The sequence below is a fragment of the Andrena cerasifolii genome, chromosome 4 (assembly GCF_050908995.1).
Source record: "Andrena cerasifolii isolate SP2316 chromosome 4, iyAndCera1_principal, whole genome shotgun sequence".
Classification (NCBI taxonomy): Eukaryota; Metazoa; Arthropoda; class Insecta; order Hymenoptera; family Andrenidae; genus Andrena; species Andrena cerasifolii.
In genome coordinates this window covers 11,879,311-11,892,252 of record NC_135121.1, presented here as the reverse complement: position 1 = coordinate 11,892,252, position 12,942 = coordinate 11,879,311, and the positions used below count along the sequence as shown (strand labels likewise).

Sequence of the window (12,942 nt, the reverse complement as noted above, 5' to 3'; positions counted from 1 at the left end):
GTAATTTATAATTAATTATGCAATTATGTTTGACAACAAAATTGTTTATTTATTACTCTAAAAAACGTATTAAACGTTATTTCATTTTCCGAGAAGAATTGCTGTAGACATCTAGCGGTGATAACTGTTAACTAAAGTTCCGTGAAAACATCTCCATATCAGGATAAAATACAGACTTTTGACGAAAAGTTATCAAGTTATCACTGCCAAAGAGTTAATGGAATTAATCAATTTACTGTGATTTTTTAGCAGTGTTTACGTTATAAATTTCACGTTAGATGAAATAATTGAGGTGGGTTTGATGAGGTGTGCAATTTTTGGCAATTAAATAATTACTACGGATGGCATCGCTCCGACGTTGTTGATATTGTCGCGCGGTATGTCACTCGTGTCTGAATACCATTTCTTTATTATGCTATTCCTAATTTGTAGATTGGTTTCAACAAAGAGTAGCAATGCCTTCTTTCATAACTGCAACACCTTATAATGAATTTGCAGATTCGACTATTTATACGACTTTCTTCCATAGCCCTCCGTTGTAACCTGTGCGAAGAAGTATTCTTTTAAGATTGCAATATAATTGCGAATAACCATGGCGCACTACAAGGGAGCAGCCAGCGAGGCTGGCAGAGCGATGCAGTTAATGAAGAAGAGGGAAATTGCTCAGCAAGAGATAGAATTAAGGAAAAAGAAGATAGAGGATGATTTGAAAATTCATAACATAGAGAATAAGTTTGCGACGCATTACAATGCTGTCGAGCAACAACTCAAAACTTCCACTATTGGTTTAGTCACGTTGAACGAGATGAAAGCGAAGCAGGAGAACATTGTAAAGGAACGCGAACGGAAGCTTGCGCAGAAAGAGCGGGAGAAGGAGCAAGAAAAGGAACGAGCTCTTGCTGCGAAGCAAGCTGAGAAGAATAAGCAGAAGAAACAAATACAAGCTTTATCGTTCAATCTCGAAGAAGACGAAGTAGAACATTCAGACGAAGAGCTAGAGGTAAAGGAAGAGCAAATAAAAGACTGCGAACCGGAAATAAAGAAAATAAAGAAAAACCCAGACGTGGACACGAGTTTTCTGCCTGACAGGGAAAGGGAGGAAGAGGAGAACAGATTGAGAGAAGAATTGAGACAAGAATGGGCCAGAAAACAGAATGCGTTGAAAGAAGAAGAAATTGAAATTACGTTCAGTTACTGGGATGGTTCGGGACACAGGCGAAGTGTTATTATGAAAAAAGGTAAAGGTCTAATTATTACTGTGCCTGACGTGCGTTTCTTTGCTTTATAAAAGATACTTGTTAGGAAAGTAATTTCATATTAATTGTTATTAGTTCGCACTGTTGGCAGGTAATTCTATCTATCAGCTCCTTCAAAGGTGTTTGGAAGTCCTAAGGCGCGAATTCAGTGAACTCAAAACAGTCATGGCTGATCAGTTAATGTACGTGAAGGAGGATCTTATCTTACCGCATCATTACACGTTTTATGATTTCATTGTAACGAAGGTAATATCTTTTGTACGGTATAACTGAAAATTATGCGATTACAGTACAATTGAATGTCATTTATTGGCACTGATTTCAGGCAAGAGGAAAGAGTGGACCTCTCTTTACATTTGATGTTCACGATGATATTCGTGTTATGCACGACGCTTCTGTTGAGACAGAAGAGTCTCATGCTGGAAAAGTGTTGCTTAGGTACTGAATTCTCTAATATAAACGTTATATTTGTGTGTTTTTCTTTATGTATTATTAATTACTTTGCATTTCAGATCTTGGTACGAAAGAAATAAACATATATTTCCTGCTAGTAGATGGGAGCCTTTCGATCCAACGAAAAGTTACGATAAATACACGGTGTCTGATAAAAATAGGAAAAAGGATAAAATTTAATGGACAATGGATTGTATAGGAAGTTATTGTATAAAGAAAGGGATAATGCACATTGTGTTCAGTACCGATGAGTTAATGATTTAGGGTAATTCGAATTTTACTACATGTTTTAAATATTCAAAACATTTTAATATATATTTAATTATAATCACTTTAACTTTATAATGTCTTGGTTCCTTAATGAATAAGGATAGTGAATAGGCACTGCTTAAGCTGGAAGCCGAAGGTCGTAGCGTATTTTGTACATTTAAGACGATGCACGAATATTTCATAAAGCCGTTTGTTAAAAAAATATTTGACGCGTGACGTTTCATTATTATTTCACGTAAAGACGCGACAATACTAGTAGAAATGCGCCACTGTCTCAAAGAGTTGTAAAGGTATGAAATAAATTTATATAATTTTAGAAAAATACATGCGCTCCGCGTGTATTCTATTTAATTTTCGGCGATTTTTAAAATTGACAGTAGTGAGATTTTTTTCAATATCTTGCAAACGTTCGTTCGTTCAGTATTAAGTCTTGAATATATAGTTTCTACTACATGTGCTTTACTATTCGAAATATCGTTCTCTTGATGTGTAGATTGACTCACAAAAACTTTTCTTCTGATGTTCTAGCAGCATTTCTTTCGCCTCTTTGCCCACGACATACGGATTACTATCAAAATTCATTTACATTTCCAACATCGCTCGATGAATTCATTATCCTCCACTTCTCTTTTTCGGAAATATTAAGCGATTGCAAATTGTAATCGATTATCTAACAAAATTGGATAATCATAATTTTTATGTCAATAACACTTACTTTGTTATTTTACATTTTCATCTTTAAATGCTTGCGACTTAAAATCGTTTCTCCGAAGCGATATGTTTGACTTGTTATTGTTACGGAAATCTATTTTTGCAACATTTTGATTTGTTTTCAACGAAACCTGATTTTTTAAATGTGCAAGTAAATATATATAAATATCGTATATATAAATATATTTACTTGCACATTTAAAAAATCAGGTTTATATATATATATGTGATATTTTTCACTTTTGATACATTATCATCGCTTTTCTTTTCTCCCGCGTTGATTGTTATTGTCATACCTTCATCAAGCATCATATACCCTGGGCATAACCGAAAAAACTGCTGCGTATTTCGAGCCAGTTTACCCGTTTCGGATGCACATAATGATAAAGTGTTTTCGAGTCTTTTTCGATTCTCGCATTGATAGAATAAAGTGTTCTCGTTTGCTTTCTACAGTACGATTTAAAATCTTTACAGGCACTGCGGTATAAAGATACATTTCCCGTTTGCACAGTGAAAAAATAGTTACCTTTACTTTATGGCTCATTTCCCGCATAAGATTATCAAGATTTTTCACCTTTAGCATTTCTTTTTCCATCCACCCTTCGTTTTTATCTATACTGCATAAACTAATATCATCTTCGCTTTCGTCTTCGCATAATTCCTCGTCCTTGTACGCTAAATCGAGACTTCTCAAGAATTCTGCATTCAGCTTGGATGTTTGCTCACACGAGTTTAGTTTAGTCAAAGTAATTATCGCTTCTTCAGCATCCGCTGTTTCGTACATTCTTTTCCAATCTAATTATATAATACATAAGATGTCACGCATACACTAGCTGCTCGTTCAAACGCTAGCACGTGTACAGTCCATGCGCGACACCCTATACATAGAAAATCCCCCAACACGAGTACGTGATATATTTGAAACCCTACAAAAATGCTGAAATATGCGCTGAGAGCAAGATGTAATTCAATGTTCGAGCTATTTTAGATCAGGGATTTACGTAAGTACACGCTATACAACACACACTCGTGCCTATGGAACGATCATACTCTCGTAAGAATGCAGTAACGACGATATTAATTATCTCAGCTTATGTCAGCATTTATCTGCCTCCCGTTTGGCGCTGTTACTCGAATTGGGTAACACAAAACTACCTCTGTTTGCTTTCCACGAGATCTCCGAATTCTCCACCTGATCCTCTTCGACGGAGAAATCGGAGGAGTTTAAATCTCTCGTGACCGAGCTGGCAGCCACGTCCAAGGTACGTTGCGAGTCTATCGACAACGAATTCTCAAACGATTTTTCAAACCAAAGAGAAATCTTGCCCGAGACATTTTTCGAGGCAGTCTGACTTTGGATGATGGTATCTTTGGCGATGTCAGTGGAATGGTCCGATTTCGCTTTAGCTTCAGCGGGTGAATGACCTCGTCGCTCGACGCCGGGGTTGGCCGGGGAGGCACTCGGCGATTGATTGCTATTGACTTTGCGACGGGATCTCGTCTGCGCTTTGTAGTCCTCCTCGTCGCTGCTACCCTCCGTGTATAATTCCTCCCCCGATATCCATAATTCCTCCTCTTCCTAAAGAAGACAAGTTCAGAACATATTCGTTAGCTCCAGCTGCAGTCAAGAGTTCTCAACTTCGTTAATTCTTTGATCCTTCTCAGTAATGACCAGTGGCGTATTTAGTGTAAACAGTGCCTAGGGCAAGTGTAGAGTTTGCACCCCCCACCCCCTCCCCTCATGCATACCATTTCAATTCCATCTTTTCTGCTCTACTTCGTCGTTAAAAGTGTTCATCGCACAAAATATTTTATATAGAATTTGGATAATCCTTTTAAAGAAAGTGGAGCGGAAAGGGTGGAAAAGACGAAAGTTGCAGCAAGTTTTTCTCGAAGGTTCTCTAAAGAGGCATGCGAAGCGCACGAATAACAAACGTAAACTACTAATATTAACCATCCAAATAAATTTATTCAAGAAACACTATTTCTTTCGTTTTTTTTTGCGCCCCCTGGCATTGGCGCCTAGGGCACGAGCCCCACTTGCCCCGCCCTAGATACGCCTCTGGTAATGACTTTTGATTAGGTTGAGAAAGCTTGAATGAGATTTTTACATTCTACGCGATGTATCGTACGAGTGACAATTTCAACAATCATATATCTATATACCATAGGAAGCTTCGCAGAATTTATTACATGGGATAGTATCCCTAAATAGAACGAAACAGAAAACCATACCTCCTTTTTGATTCTCGCCAGTTGAGATTGCACCGCGGTTCTCACCGATTGCTCTTGCAATTTCAGGTTGGTCGACGTATTTTGATTGGCCATTCTATCCCTAAATATAACGCGGACGGCGTATGGGTAAATAATTTCGTAGTTGACGGCACGCGAATATTGTATGGGGAACGACGAATATATTTAGCATCGGAGGGCCATCGGCATTAACGCGAGAAGGTTGTCGGTTCAAAGGGTCAATCGAGCCGTGTAATCCCGATACCTTTCCCTCGGTACCTTAAAGACTGGTCGCGCTTTCTTCGTGGCTCTTTAAATAAAAATAGAAAGCCCGTGGAAGAAAAATGCGACTAGCTTCACGCGGGGCATTGCAAACTCCCTTTTTTTTCCCCCACGATTCGATCGACTCGATTGGCGTATGCGTGTGCTCGGCGAGTCCTTGAACTATGGGAATTTCAGCGAGGATGAAATGGGTCAGGGTTACGTGGCACGATAACAGAGTGTTTGAAATTCACGGTCACTGCGAATTATTACGATTCGACGATCCCAACGCGGAAGCACTATTCTCGATACGTTATCACTGTTATTACGTTTCAAGGATATTTGCTTCGATAACACTCCCTGTGTCTTTATGTACTATTTCTTCTACGATCGAGTTTAACGATTCTTCCGCGATTACGTTTGCCATGGAAATGTTACTCGATCGACGAAATGCATTGAGCTCAGGGTGAATTGAAATGTATCGCTGCCTTTTAATTCCCGGCAGAGGCTCACAAGTCGAAAGATCGGTTCGCGGAGATTCAAGAAAGTATACCTCGATCTTATTAATTTTCACGCTTCGCAGGCTCCAACACCGCGAGGAAGGACGAGACTCACGTCGCGGCTTATTCTAGTTCTTGATTATCACAATGACTCTCAGTAATGACAGGTGTTATCGAACCTCATTATCGTAACATTGATCTCCACGATTATCTAAATTCTTTCTTTCGAAATATTTTCACATGCTGGAGACTTGCCGTAGGGCGCCTTTTGCGTGACGGCTCGATGTCTTACGTTTATAAATTGATTCACGAAAACAAGGAGTTTTGACGTTTCTTTTATTCGCCTCCCGCTGTGAGAGAGTATTAGTGGATACTCGTAAGTTGCACGAGACACTGCATACTGACTTTGAAATCAGCGACAGCAGCGGCGCCTATGGCCAGATACAGCTCGATATATAAATAAACGCGTTAGCTCGCTTGCGCGATGGTCCATGTGCTTTTCTACTGTCACTGTGATCTCATTTTTTTTAATACTCTTCACAGGGTCGGTCGAGACGAAGGGAGAAAAACAGAACGCCCACTCGCTCGAAAAATAATGTATATAAAACTGTTGGTGTAAAAAGCGAAGTATTGTTCTGTAGTTAATGTTTCCAGTACGAGTGACACTAATATTAAGTCTGTTACTTATACTACTTGTTGATACTAGTCCTGGTTGCTACAATCGAAAAGTCATAGGTTACATGCAAATAATGTTCATGTTTTCGTAAAGGTTTATGTAATTAATTTAATAGTAAGATGCGCACTCCTACAATCCGGGATATACAGGGTCATCATTTAATCTTACAACCCGCGCGAGCGCGTACAGATAGAGTGGCAACAGGACGCATTCCACCTAACCATTCGCCGAAACTTCCGCCATCTATGAGCTGATGATGAAAATGTACGGTCTTTAGATGCCAGTAGAGAGCGCAGGGTGCTTTTGGCTTCCGTCAGAGGATACTAATTTTGACGTAGCAGACGGGGAAGAAAACGGTGGCCATTTTAAGAGTGCGATCGCACCGCTACCGTTCCGCGTGGAAATATCTATCTTCGCGGCGGTCCAGCTGCGGTATTAGACCACGCTGACGCGTTAATGGCCCGGGCTGAAGAATTTGGGGCCTTTTTCGTATAACATTTGATCTATAAAAGATATCGGAATGCAATTTGCGCCGAAAAATGGGGGAAAATTATTCCCTCTTAATGATGGATAATTTAACATATTTTTCGTTTACTTAATTATCAATATTTTATCCATAATTGCTGTGAAAAGCGTTTGCAAACTGTTTATTTGATACTTTATTTAATGCTTTTTATAAAAATTCACGTTGTTGATAAACAATAGGCTGGTTGCTTCTGTATCATTTCTTTCATAAATTGAGAAATTAAAATTTTATTCAATTACATATTAATTCTGCAGGCCTCAGCATCTAATGTTCTGATTTTCTTTTTTATGATTTTATCTTTAAAGGGTGATTCTCGTCTAACAGCCTCAAAAGTAACTTATATTTAAGAATTTTGTTTGAAAAAACTGTTCGTCATATTGGATTAAACTCGTTTCGGATATAAGGAGGCATTTTTGAACTTGCAGAAAATATTTTTTTTATGCCACAAGTAACAAGTCTGCAAAGTAAACGAGGACGGGAAATATGAGCATTTGAATTTATGAATTTTCCATCTTTTGTTTTTAGTTTGTTGCTACAGTAAACGTTTGGAGAATAAACATATGTCAAATATCTCCGCTGATATTATTGATGCATAACCTCTCGTGTTATCCTTTGAAGTTTGCTCTCCATCCGATCTTCGCGGGGAATTCAAATGCAGAATTCAGGATACTCCCTTCCTCTATTATTTTACTTTATTTTGCGAAAGTCTGTAAAGATATAATTTAGTACGATTATTTCTAGAATTGAAAGTAATATTCTTCTCGCGCTTCTCAATCTTGCTTCAGAAAATATCTACGCGTCGAGCGGCATAGGCGTGAATGTAACAGAAAAGTATTTGTGGCTACTTTCACTTCGTGCAAGGTCTAATGCTAATGAAGAGTGAAGTTCGATGGCGTTACACTTTCTCTTCATTTTGTTTTGGTCGGAACCAGTGCGAGTAATTCGGAGTGAATAAAACAAGTATAAATATAGAGTACTTACATGAGTACTTAAGAGAAAAAGTTGAGAAAGACGGGTAATTTTCATTGTTACGAGCTCATTGAAAGATCAACGTGAAACAGTATTCTTACGTGTATACGAAGTATGTGACAGTTTTGTTCAACCGTTGAGTATTATTAACCTGTTAGTTGATCTGACACTTTAATTTCGTGAGAATAATGAGTAAGAATAGAAAGTTAGCGACAAAATGCGGTATACAGGAGAGAAATAAGAAAGGTGACAACTCAGACGAAGGTACGAAACGCGACTTTGTCGATTTTTTCGTGTTGTCAATTTGTATAAGCATGCGTAAATTTTTCCACATGTTGCAGCGCCCGCCAAAAAGACTATGAAAGTGGAGGTAGAAAATGATTCGCATCAATACTCCTATGAATCGCGTGTCTCTGGCCATAGTACTCCAATTCGGAGGAAAGAGTATACATATAACGTCGAAGACTCCCCAGAACTCGATTATCGATGCAGTCCCATTTCGCTTCCCTGCACACAGGACGGGGGCAATGAAATTGCTTGGGACTGGCAAGTTCCTGGTCGTTCCAGTTCCAACGAAAACGCCAAGACGTCGAACAGTCTAGTCGAAACTCCAAAACGAACGAAGCAGTTGCAAAAGAAGCGGAACTCTAATTCTCCTTTATTGCAAAAGCCACTCAAAAGGAAACAGGTGAAAATGGAGAATATCGAGAACATTGGGAAACTGACTAGGGAATTAATGGCTATAACAGAGAAGATGAAACGTATGCAACAGACGTGTCGAAATTCTACCACTGCGACAGAAGACTCTATAAAACTTGAAGATGAATCTAGATTGTTGAACGAATTGGACGTTGATAGTAGCGATGCATTGTCAGAAGTTGGTATTAATACGGACAAGCCCGAAACAGGCGTTATTCCAATAGATAGTAACCACAAGAAAGGTCCGAGTTATGAAGATTTATTTGATGATTCGGTGGACGACTCGATGATAAAGTGCAGCCAAGAGGTTGAGGAGAAATTGAATTTATGTAAAAGTAAAGGAAATGATATTTTAATAATGTCCACTGTCACCGAAGAAAGAGAGTTGTCTTCTAAATCCGAGAATGAAATTTTGTATTTCACAGCGTCTAATAACTCCGCAGAGAGTTCCAAGAATTCCAGTGTCTCTAAAAGTTCTTCGTCTGTTGGTGCAAGCAGTCGTTTGAAAACGTATTCAAATAATTCAAGTAAAACGACTTGTTCTAGTAACGCTTCGATCTCGAGTTCAAAAGACTCATGTTTCCTGAAACCTCATTTTATTAATAACGCGTTAAATGTACGAGAGAATGACTTGTCGCAGTTTCCAGATGATTCTTTTGATGATTGTTTAGCGACGTGTATGGAAGATGATAAATTATTATCGAAGCTGGCAGAATACGACTTCACTGTCTCAAATGCAGACAATAGTTTGAGTCGTTCTAGAAAGACTTATAAACAAGGTGCCTCCAATACAATGAATAATACAAAAACTTCGAAAATTGTAGGCAATTTGTATAATACTAAATCCAGTAGTCATGGTAATTCTAAGCTTATTACTAACGATTTGGCAGATGATTCCGCAGCGTCGTATAGCTCAGAAGCTATAAAAAGCTCCTTCATCGGCAACTCCCCTCTAGAAAACAGAAAGTTCTTTAAAACAAAAAGTTTATCGGATCAGTACTTTCACCAAAAGAAACCCTCCACTGTAAATGGCACAACCAACCAGACAGTTTCATCGTCTGACAAGCGATTTCAATCAAATTCGTTTAATCTATCAGTAAGTACTACTTCTTCCACTGTAAAAGGTAAAAAGCTGTACGAGAGTAATAAATTTCCATCGATTAATGGCGTGGAAAACACGCGTGCACTAAACAGATTAGAAGAAAAAGATACTGGTAATTGTACCGTTAAATACAAATCCACTAGCAATTTGTATAGCATAAAGGAGGGTGCGAAAGACTCTCAGCAAGTACAGTGTACCCCCCAAGAAATAGAAAGAAAACGACTGGAAGCGAAAATCAGGCTAGAGGCGAAGCGAAAGTTACAGGTGAATGCTAGGGTGGCTAGCACTCCGTCGGAAGTCCCAGTGAAAAAGTCTGTGAAAAGGTGATACGCCAATCTTTGATTAAAGGAACCGATGAGATCATTTGCCGCAACGCTGCGTTGTTTTCTTTACAACTACCAACGTGCCTATTACTCGTATTTCTGTGATTTCAACTGTGTATTAGGTCAAAGTAGACAACTACTCGACAAATAAGTATTAATAGAACACTTAGAGATCGAAATTTTAAGTGCGCTAAGAAATTGTGCCAATAGTTTTAAAACAGAGATATGTATTATGTAGCGACTTTAATTCGCGTTTATCTAACAGATTTTGGTTTGCTACTCTTGAAAATTGTTCTTTCTTTTCAATATATACAGTTGATGAATTAAATTAACCATTTCAAACTAGGTATAGGTATATTGTTGGTTTCTGAATATATATTTATTTGATTAATAACGAACAATATGTATTAAGTCTGCGCCGTAACATGAAAGAAGGTTAAAGGAGAATAAATACTTTGTAAACTTTCCTGTAATAAAGTTTATATATTATACATATCGTGTGCATTAACAATAACTATCAAACTTATACCTATTTCGGCAGTGGCGCACCGAGAGGGGTGGCCAAGGGCGTCTGGCACGACTGAAGTAATTCAAGAGCTTTGTAAAAACAAAAGAAAACTGGATTTCATTCTTTAAATAAATTTTTCTAATCTAATGAATTCTATTGAATTTGCATTAAAAATATTTTGTTACGTTCAACTCGGCTCTCCCCGAGATTAAATCCCGAGCGCGCCACTGTACATATTTGAGTACTCCAATCGAACGCTAAAGTTACTTTTTTAAATCGAACTTCGTACACACGCGTAGCGCTATTTTCCGGCCGAATCAGGTCTCTACCACAGCGAGTGAAAATTCGTTCCCAAGACTGCAAGGCTTTTCAGAAATAAATTCGGCAACGCGTGACCAAATTTCGTACTCAAACAAATAAACTCTTGGACTGCGAAAGCTACGAATTATCTACAGAAATAATCATTCCTAGAAGCATGCAACCGCGTCTGACCAATGCTAAACCGTTACTACTTCCGCGTGGAAGAAAGAGCGCGTGCCGCAGCGCGACTAAAGAGGGTATTGAACACAGATATCGAAATGTCAGACATAAGTGTCCAAGTACTATAAAAAGGCAAATTGACAAGCCGAGAAGGTTATGGTACACGGGACTACAGAAGGCGAGAGAACTCACCGCGCATGTTTAGCAGGCGAGCGAATTGAATCGATAGACAGCCACGTGACGTCACGCTGTGCAGCACTAGCCGTTTCGCGCATCCCTCGAGCACTGGCGATCGGTAAGACATTTTCTCCCGCGGCAAGCACGAATCTGAGCGCACGGTAGGCAGACAATCGACACGAGACCCTACTTTTCGATCGGTTCCGACGGGACTAACGATCGCGCACGCCGTCGACGTCGCTCCGTTGCGCGTGCTCGCGAGCAGCCCCAGCGCGCATCCCGTCGCCGATTGGCCGAGCCGGTCGATCGAGAGCCGACACGAAACCAGTCGGCCAGCGGCGAACGTGGGGAGAGCACGTGTCGCTTAACATTGTTGCGCGCGACTCGTCGACCCCATACGTCGGCATGCACGATCCTACCACCACCGTCGTCGCTCCCACCACCGCTCGGGCAGACGTCAGCAACGCCGCCAGCGTCGCTACCGCCGCCGTGGAAAAATCGTCGGCCACCCCTGCAGAGGTGGCAGCGGTTGACAAGCCGAAAATCGCAGTACCGTCGCGTACACCGAGTACAGTGCCCGCGAATGCGAGATACATTAGCGGACGTCATCGACCCGTCACGATGCTGCTCGCGGTGATCGCGCTCCTATGCGCCGGCTGCAGTGCCGAGGTGTTCACCAACACGTTCCTGGTGAAGATGAGGCAGCCCGCGGAGAGGCACGTCGCCGATCGCGTGGCTGTCAGGAACGGATTCGTTAATCTTGGACCGGTAAGTTGCTCAGCGATAATTTTGCATTTAAGAGCAACGGTGGGGGCAACCCAGTGGCGGGTAGCGGCGCGCTCGGGGTTTAATCTTGGGGGAGCCGAGTTGAAATGATAAAAGTATTTTTAAGAAAAGTTTACGCAATGCAATTTCAATGAAACTCGCTAGGTGATTGTAAGAATTTACTTAAAGAATAAAAACCAGTTTTCTTTCCTCTTTACAAGGCCCATTCTTTGGGGGTGTCAGGGCCCCTTGGCCCCCTCTGGGTGCGCCACTGGTGGAGTTAAGGGAAAAGGCCCAGGTGGCAAACATTCCGAGACGTGTGGTATGGAAATTATAGGAAGCAAAGAAATGTATAGTGTTTGGGAAAGATTATAATTTTTATGGAAGATGGGGGCCCTTTTGGGCAAGGGCCCAGGCCCAATCTACTCATCGGCCGTCCGTTAAATTCGTCGCTGGAGCAAACTGTAGAGCTCTGCTCATTTTCACACTTTCAAATCACTGAATTGAAAGTGGCGGTTGGATATAATATAAGGGAATTAAATTATATCGTCGGAATAAGAATTCGAAGGGGGCCAGTGAATTGTTTGGGATACTGCTAGTGGTGCACAGCACGAGAGCCTCGCACTGGCACGTACCTATCGCCCACTGTAGCGGATACATATGTGTTGCGGCCGCGCGAAGGAAATTGCTTATCAGGGGTGAAACAGAGTGTGGCTTAGGGGCGCGGGTAGGGTGAATACGCTAGGATGAAAATGAAATCTGTCTTAGGCGATCGATAAGTTTGCCTGGAAAAAAAATACTCGGTAGGAAGTGGATGTTTATGTACCGTCGGGTAGGTCTCGGTTGGGTCTGGGTAAAGCTGGGTTTACATTAGTCCAGTCCAGTGCTCCAGTCCAGCACTGGATTGGAACTGGAATAATGTAAACAGTGTGTGCATTCCAGTACAGTGCTGTCGTTCCAGCAGCTTTCGACTGGATCGAAAGTCTACTTTTCGATCCAGTGTTTACCCCCTCCGTCGAGAACGCAACATTCCA

The 12,942-nt window shown here is 40.6% G+C and overlaps 4 protein-coding genes across 11 annotated transcripts in view; 3 read left to right on the top strand and 1 right to left on the bottom strand.

The window, feature by feature from the left end:
* Nucleotides 1-2: 2 nt before the first annotated feature.
* LOC143367852 (protein FAM50 homolog) lies at nucleotides 3-3,192 on the top strand. Of its 3 annotated transcripts, none has more exons than XM_076810083.1 (5): nucleotides 3-292; nucleotides 530-1,238; nucleotides 1,348-1,502; nucleotides 1,582-1,694; nucleotides 1,769-3,192. In XM_076810083.1, the coding sequence occupies exons 2-5, from the start codon at nucleotides 593-595 to the stop codon at nucleotides 1,887-1,889; spliced, it is 1,035 nt and encodes a 344-aa protein (XP_076666198.1). In that variant the 5' UTR covers nucleotides 3-292; nucleotides 530-592; the 3' UTR covers nucleotides 1,890-3,192. The 3 variants fall into 3 exon arrangements, with proteins under 3 accessions (XP_076666198.1, XP_076666200.1, XP_076666199.1); XM_076810085.1 differs by having other exon boundaries at nucleotides 3-306; XM_076810084.1 differs by having other exon boundaries at nucleotides 3-377.
* Nucleotides 3,193-3,476: 284 nt separating this feature from the next.
* LOC143367862 (uncharacterized) lies at nucleotides 3,477-11,367 on the bottom strand. Of its 4 annotated transcripts, none has more exons than XM_076810103.1 (3): nucleotides 11,159-11,367; nucleotides 4,926-5,025; nucleotides 3,477-4,269 (listed from the first exon to the last, which is right to left on the bottom strand). In XM_076810103.1, the coding sequence occupies exons 1-3, from the start codon at nucleotides 11,239-11,241 to the stop codon at nucleotides 3,787-3,789; spliced, it is 666 nt and encodes a 221-aa protein (XP_076666218.1). In that variant the 5' UTR covers nucleotides 11,242-11,367; the 3' UTR covers nucleotides 3,477-3,786. The 4 variants fall into 4 exon arrangements, with proteins under 4 accessions (XP_076666218.1, XP_076666221.1, XP_076666220.1 ...); XM_076810106.1 differs by lacking the exon at nucleotides 11,159-11,367 and adding an exon at nucleotides 5,976-6,203; XM_076810105.1 differs by lacking the exon at nucleotides 11,159-11,367 and adding an exon at nucleotides 5,799-6,202.
* Nucleotides 7,751-10,471, top strand: LOC143367831 (uncharacterized). Of its 3 annotated transcripts, XM_076810043.1 has the most exons (3): nucleotides 7,751-8,118; nucleotides 8,196-9,649; nucleotides 9,748-9,912. In XM_076810043.1, exons 1-3 carry the CDS (start codon nucleotides 8,043-8,045, stop codon nucleotides 9,769-9,771), a joined length of 1,554 nt encoding a protein of 517 aa, XP_076666158.1. In that variant the 5' UTR covers nucleotides 7,751-8,042; the 3' UTR covers nucleotides 9,772-9,912. The 3 variants fall into 3 exon arrangements, with proteins under 3 accessions (XP_076666158.1, XP_076666157.1, XP_076666156.1); XM_076810042.1 differs by having other exon boundaries at nucleotides 7,752-8,118; nucleotides 8,210-10,471; XM_076810041.1 differs by having other exon boundaries at nucleotides 7,752-8,118; nucleotides 8,196-10,471.
* Nucleotides 11,290-12,942, top strand: part of Amon (prohormone processing protease amontillado) — a 39,533-nt gene continuing 37,880 nt past the window's right edge. Inside the window, exon 1 of the mRNA XM_076810019.1 lies at nucleotides 11,290-11,911. Within this exon, the coding sequence (XP_076666134.1) occupies nucleotides 11,549-11,911 (363 nt within the window). The 5' untranslated portion in view covers nucleotides 11,290-11,548. The remainder of the gene's footprint in view (nucleotides 11,912-12,942) is intronic.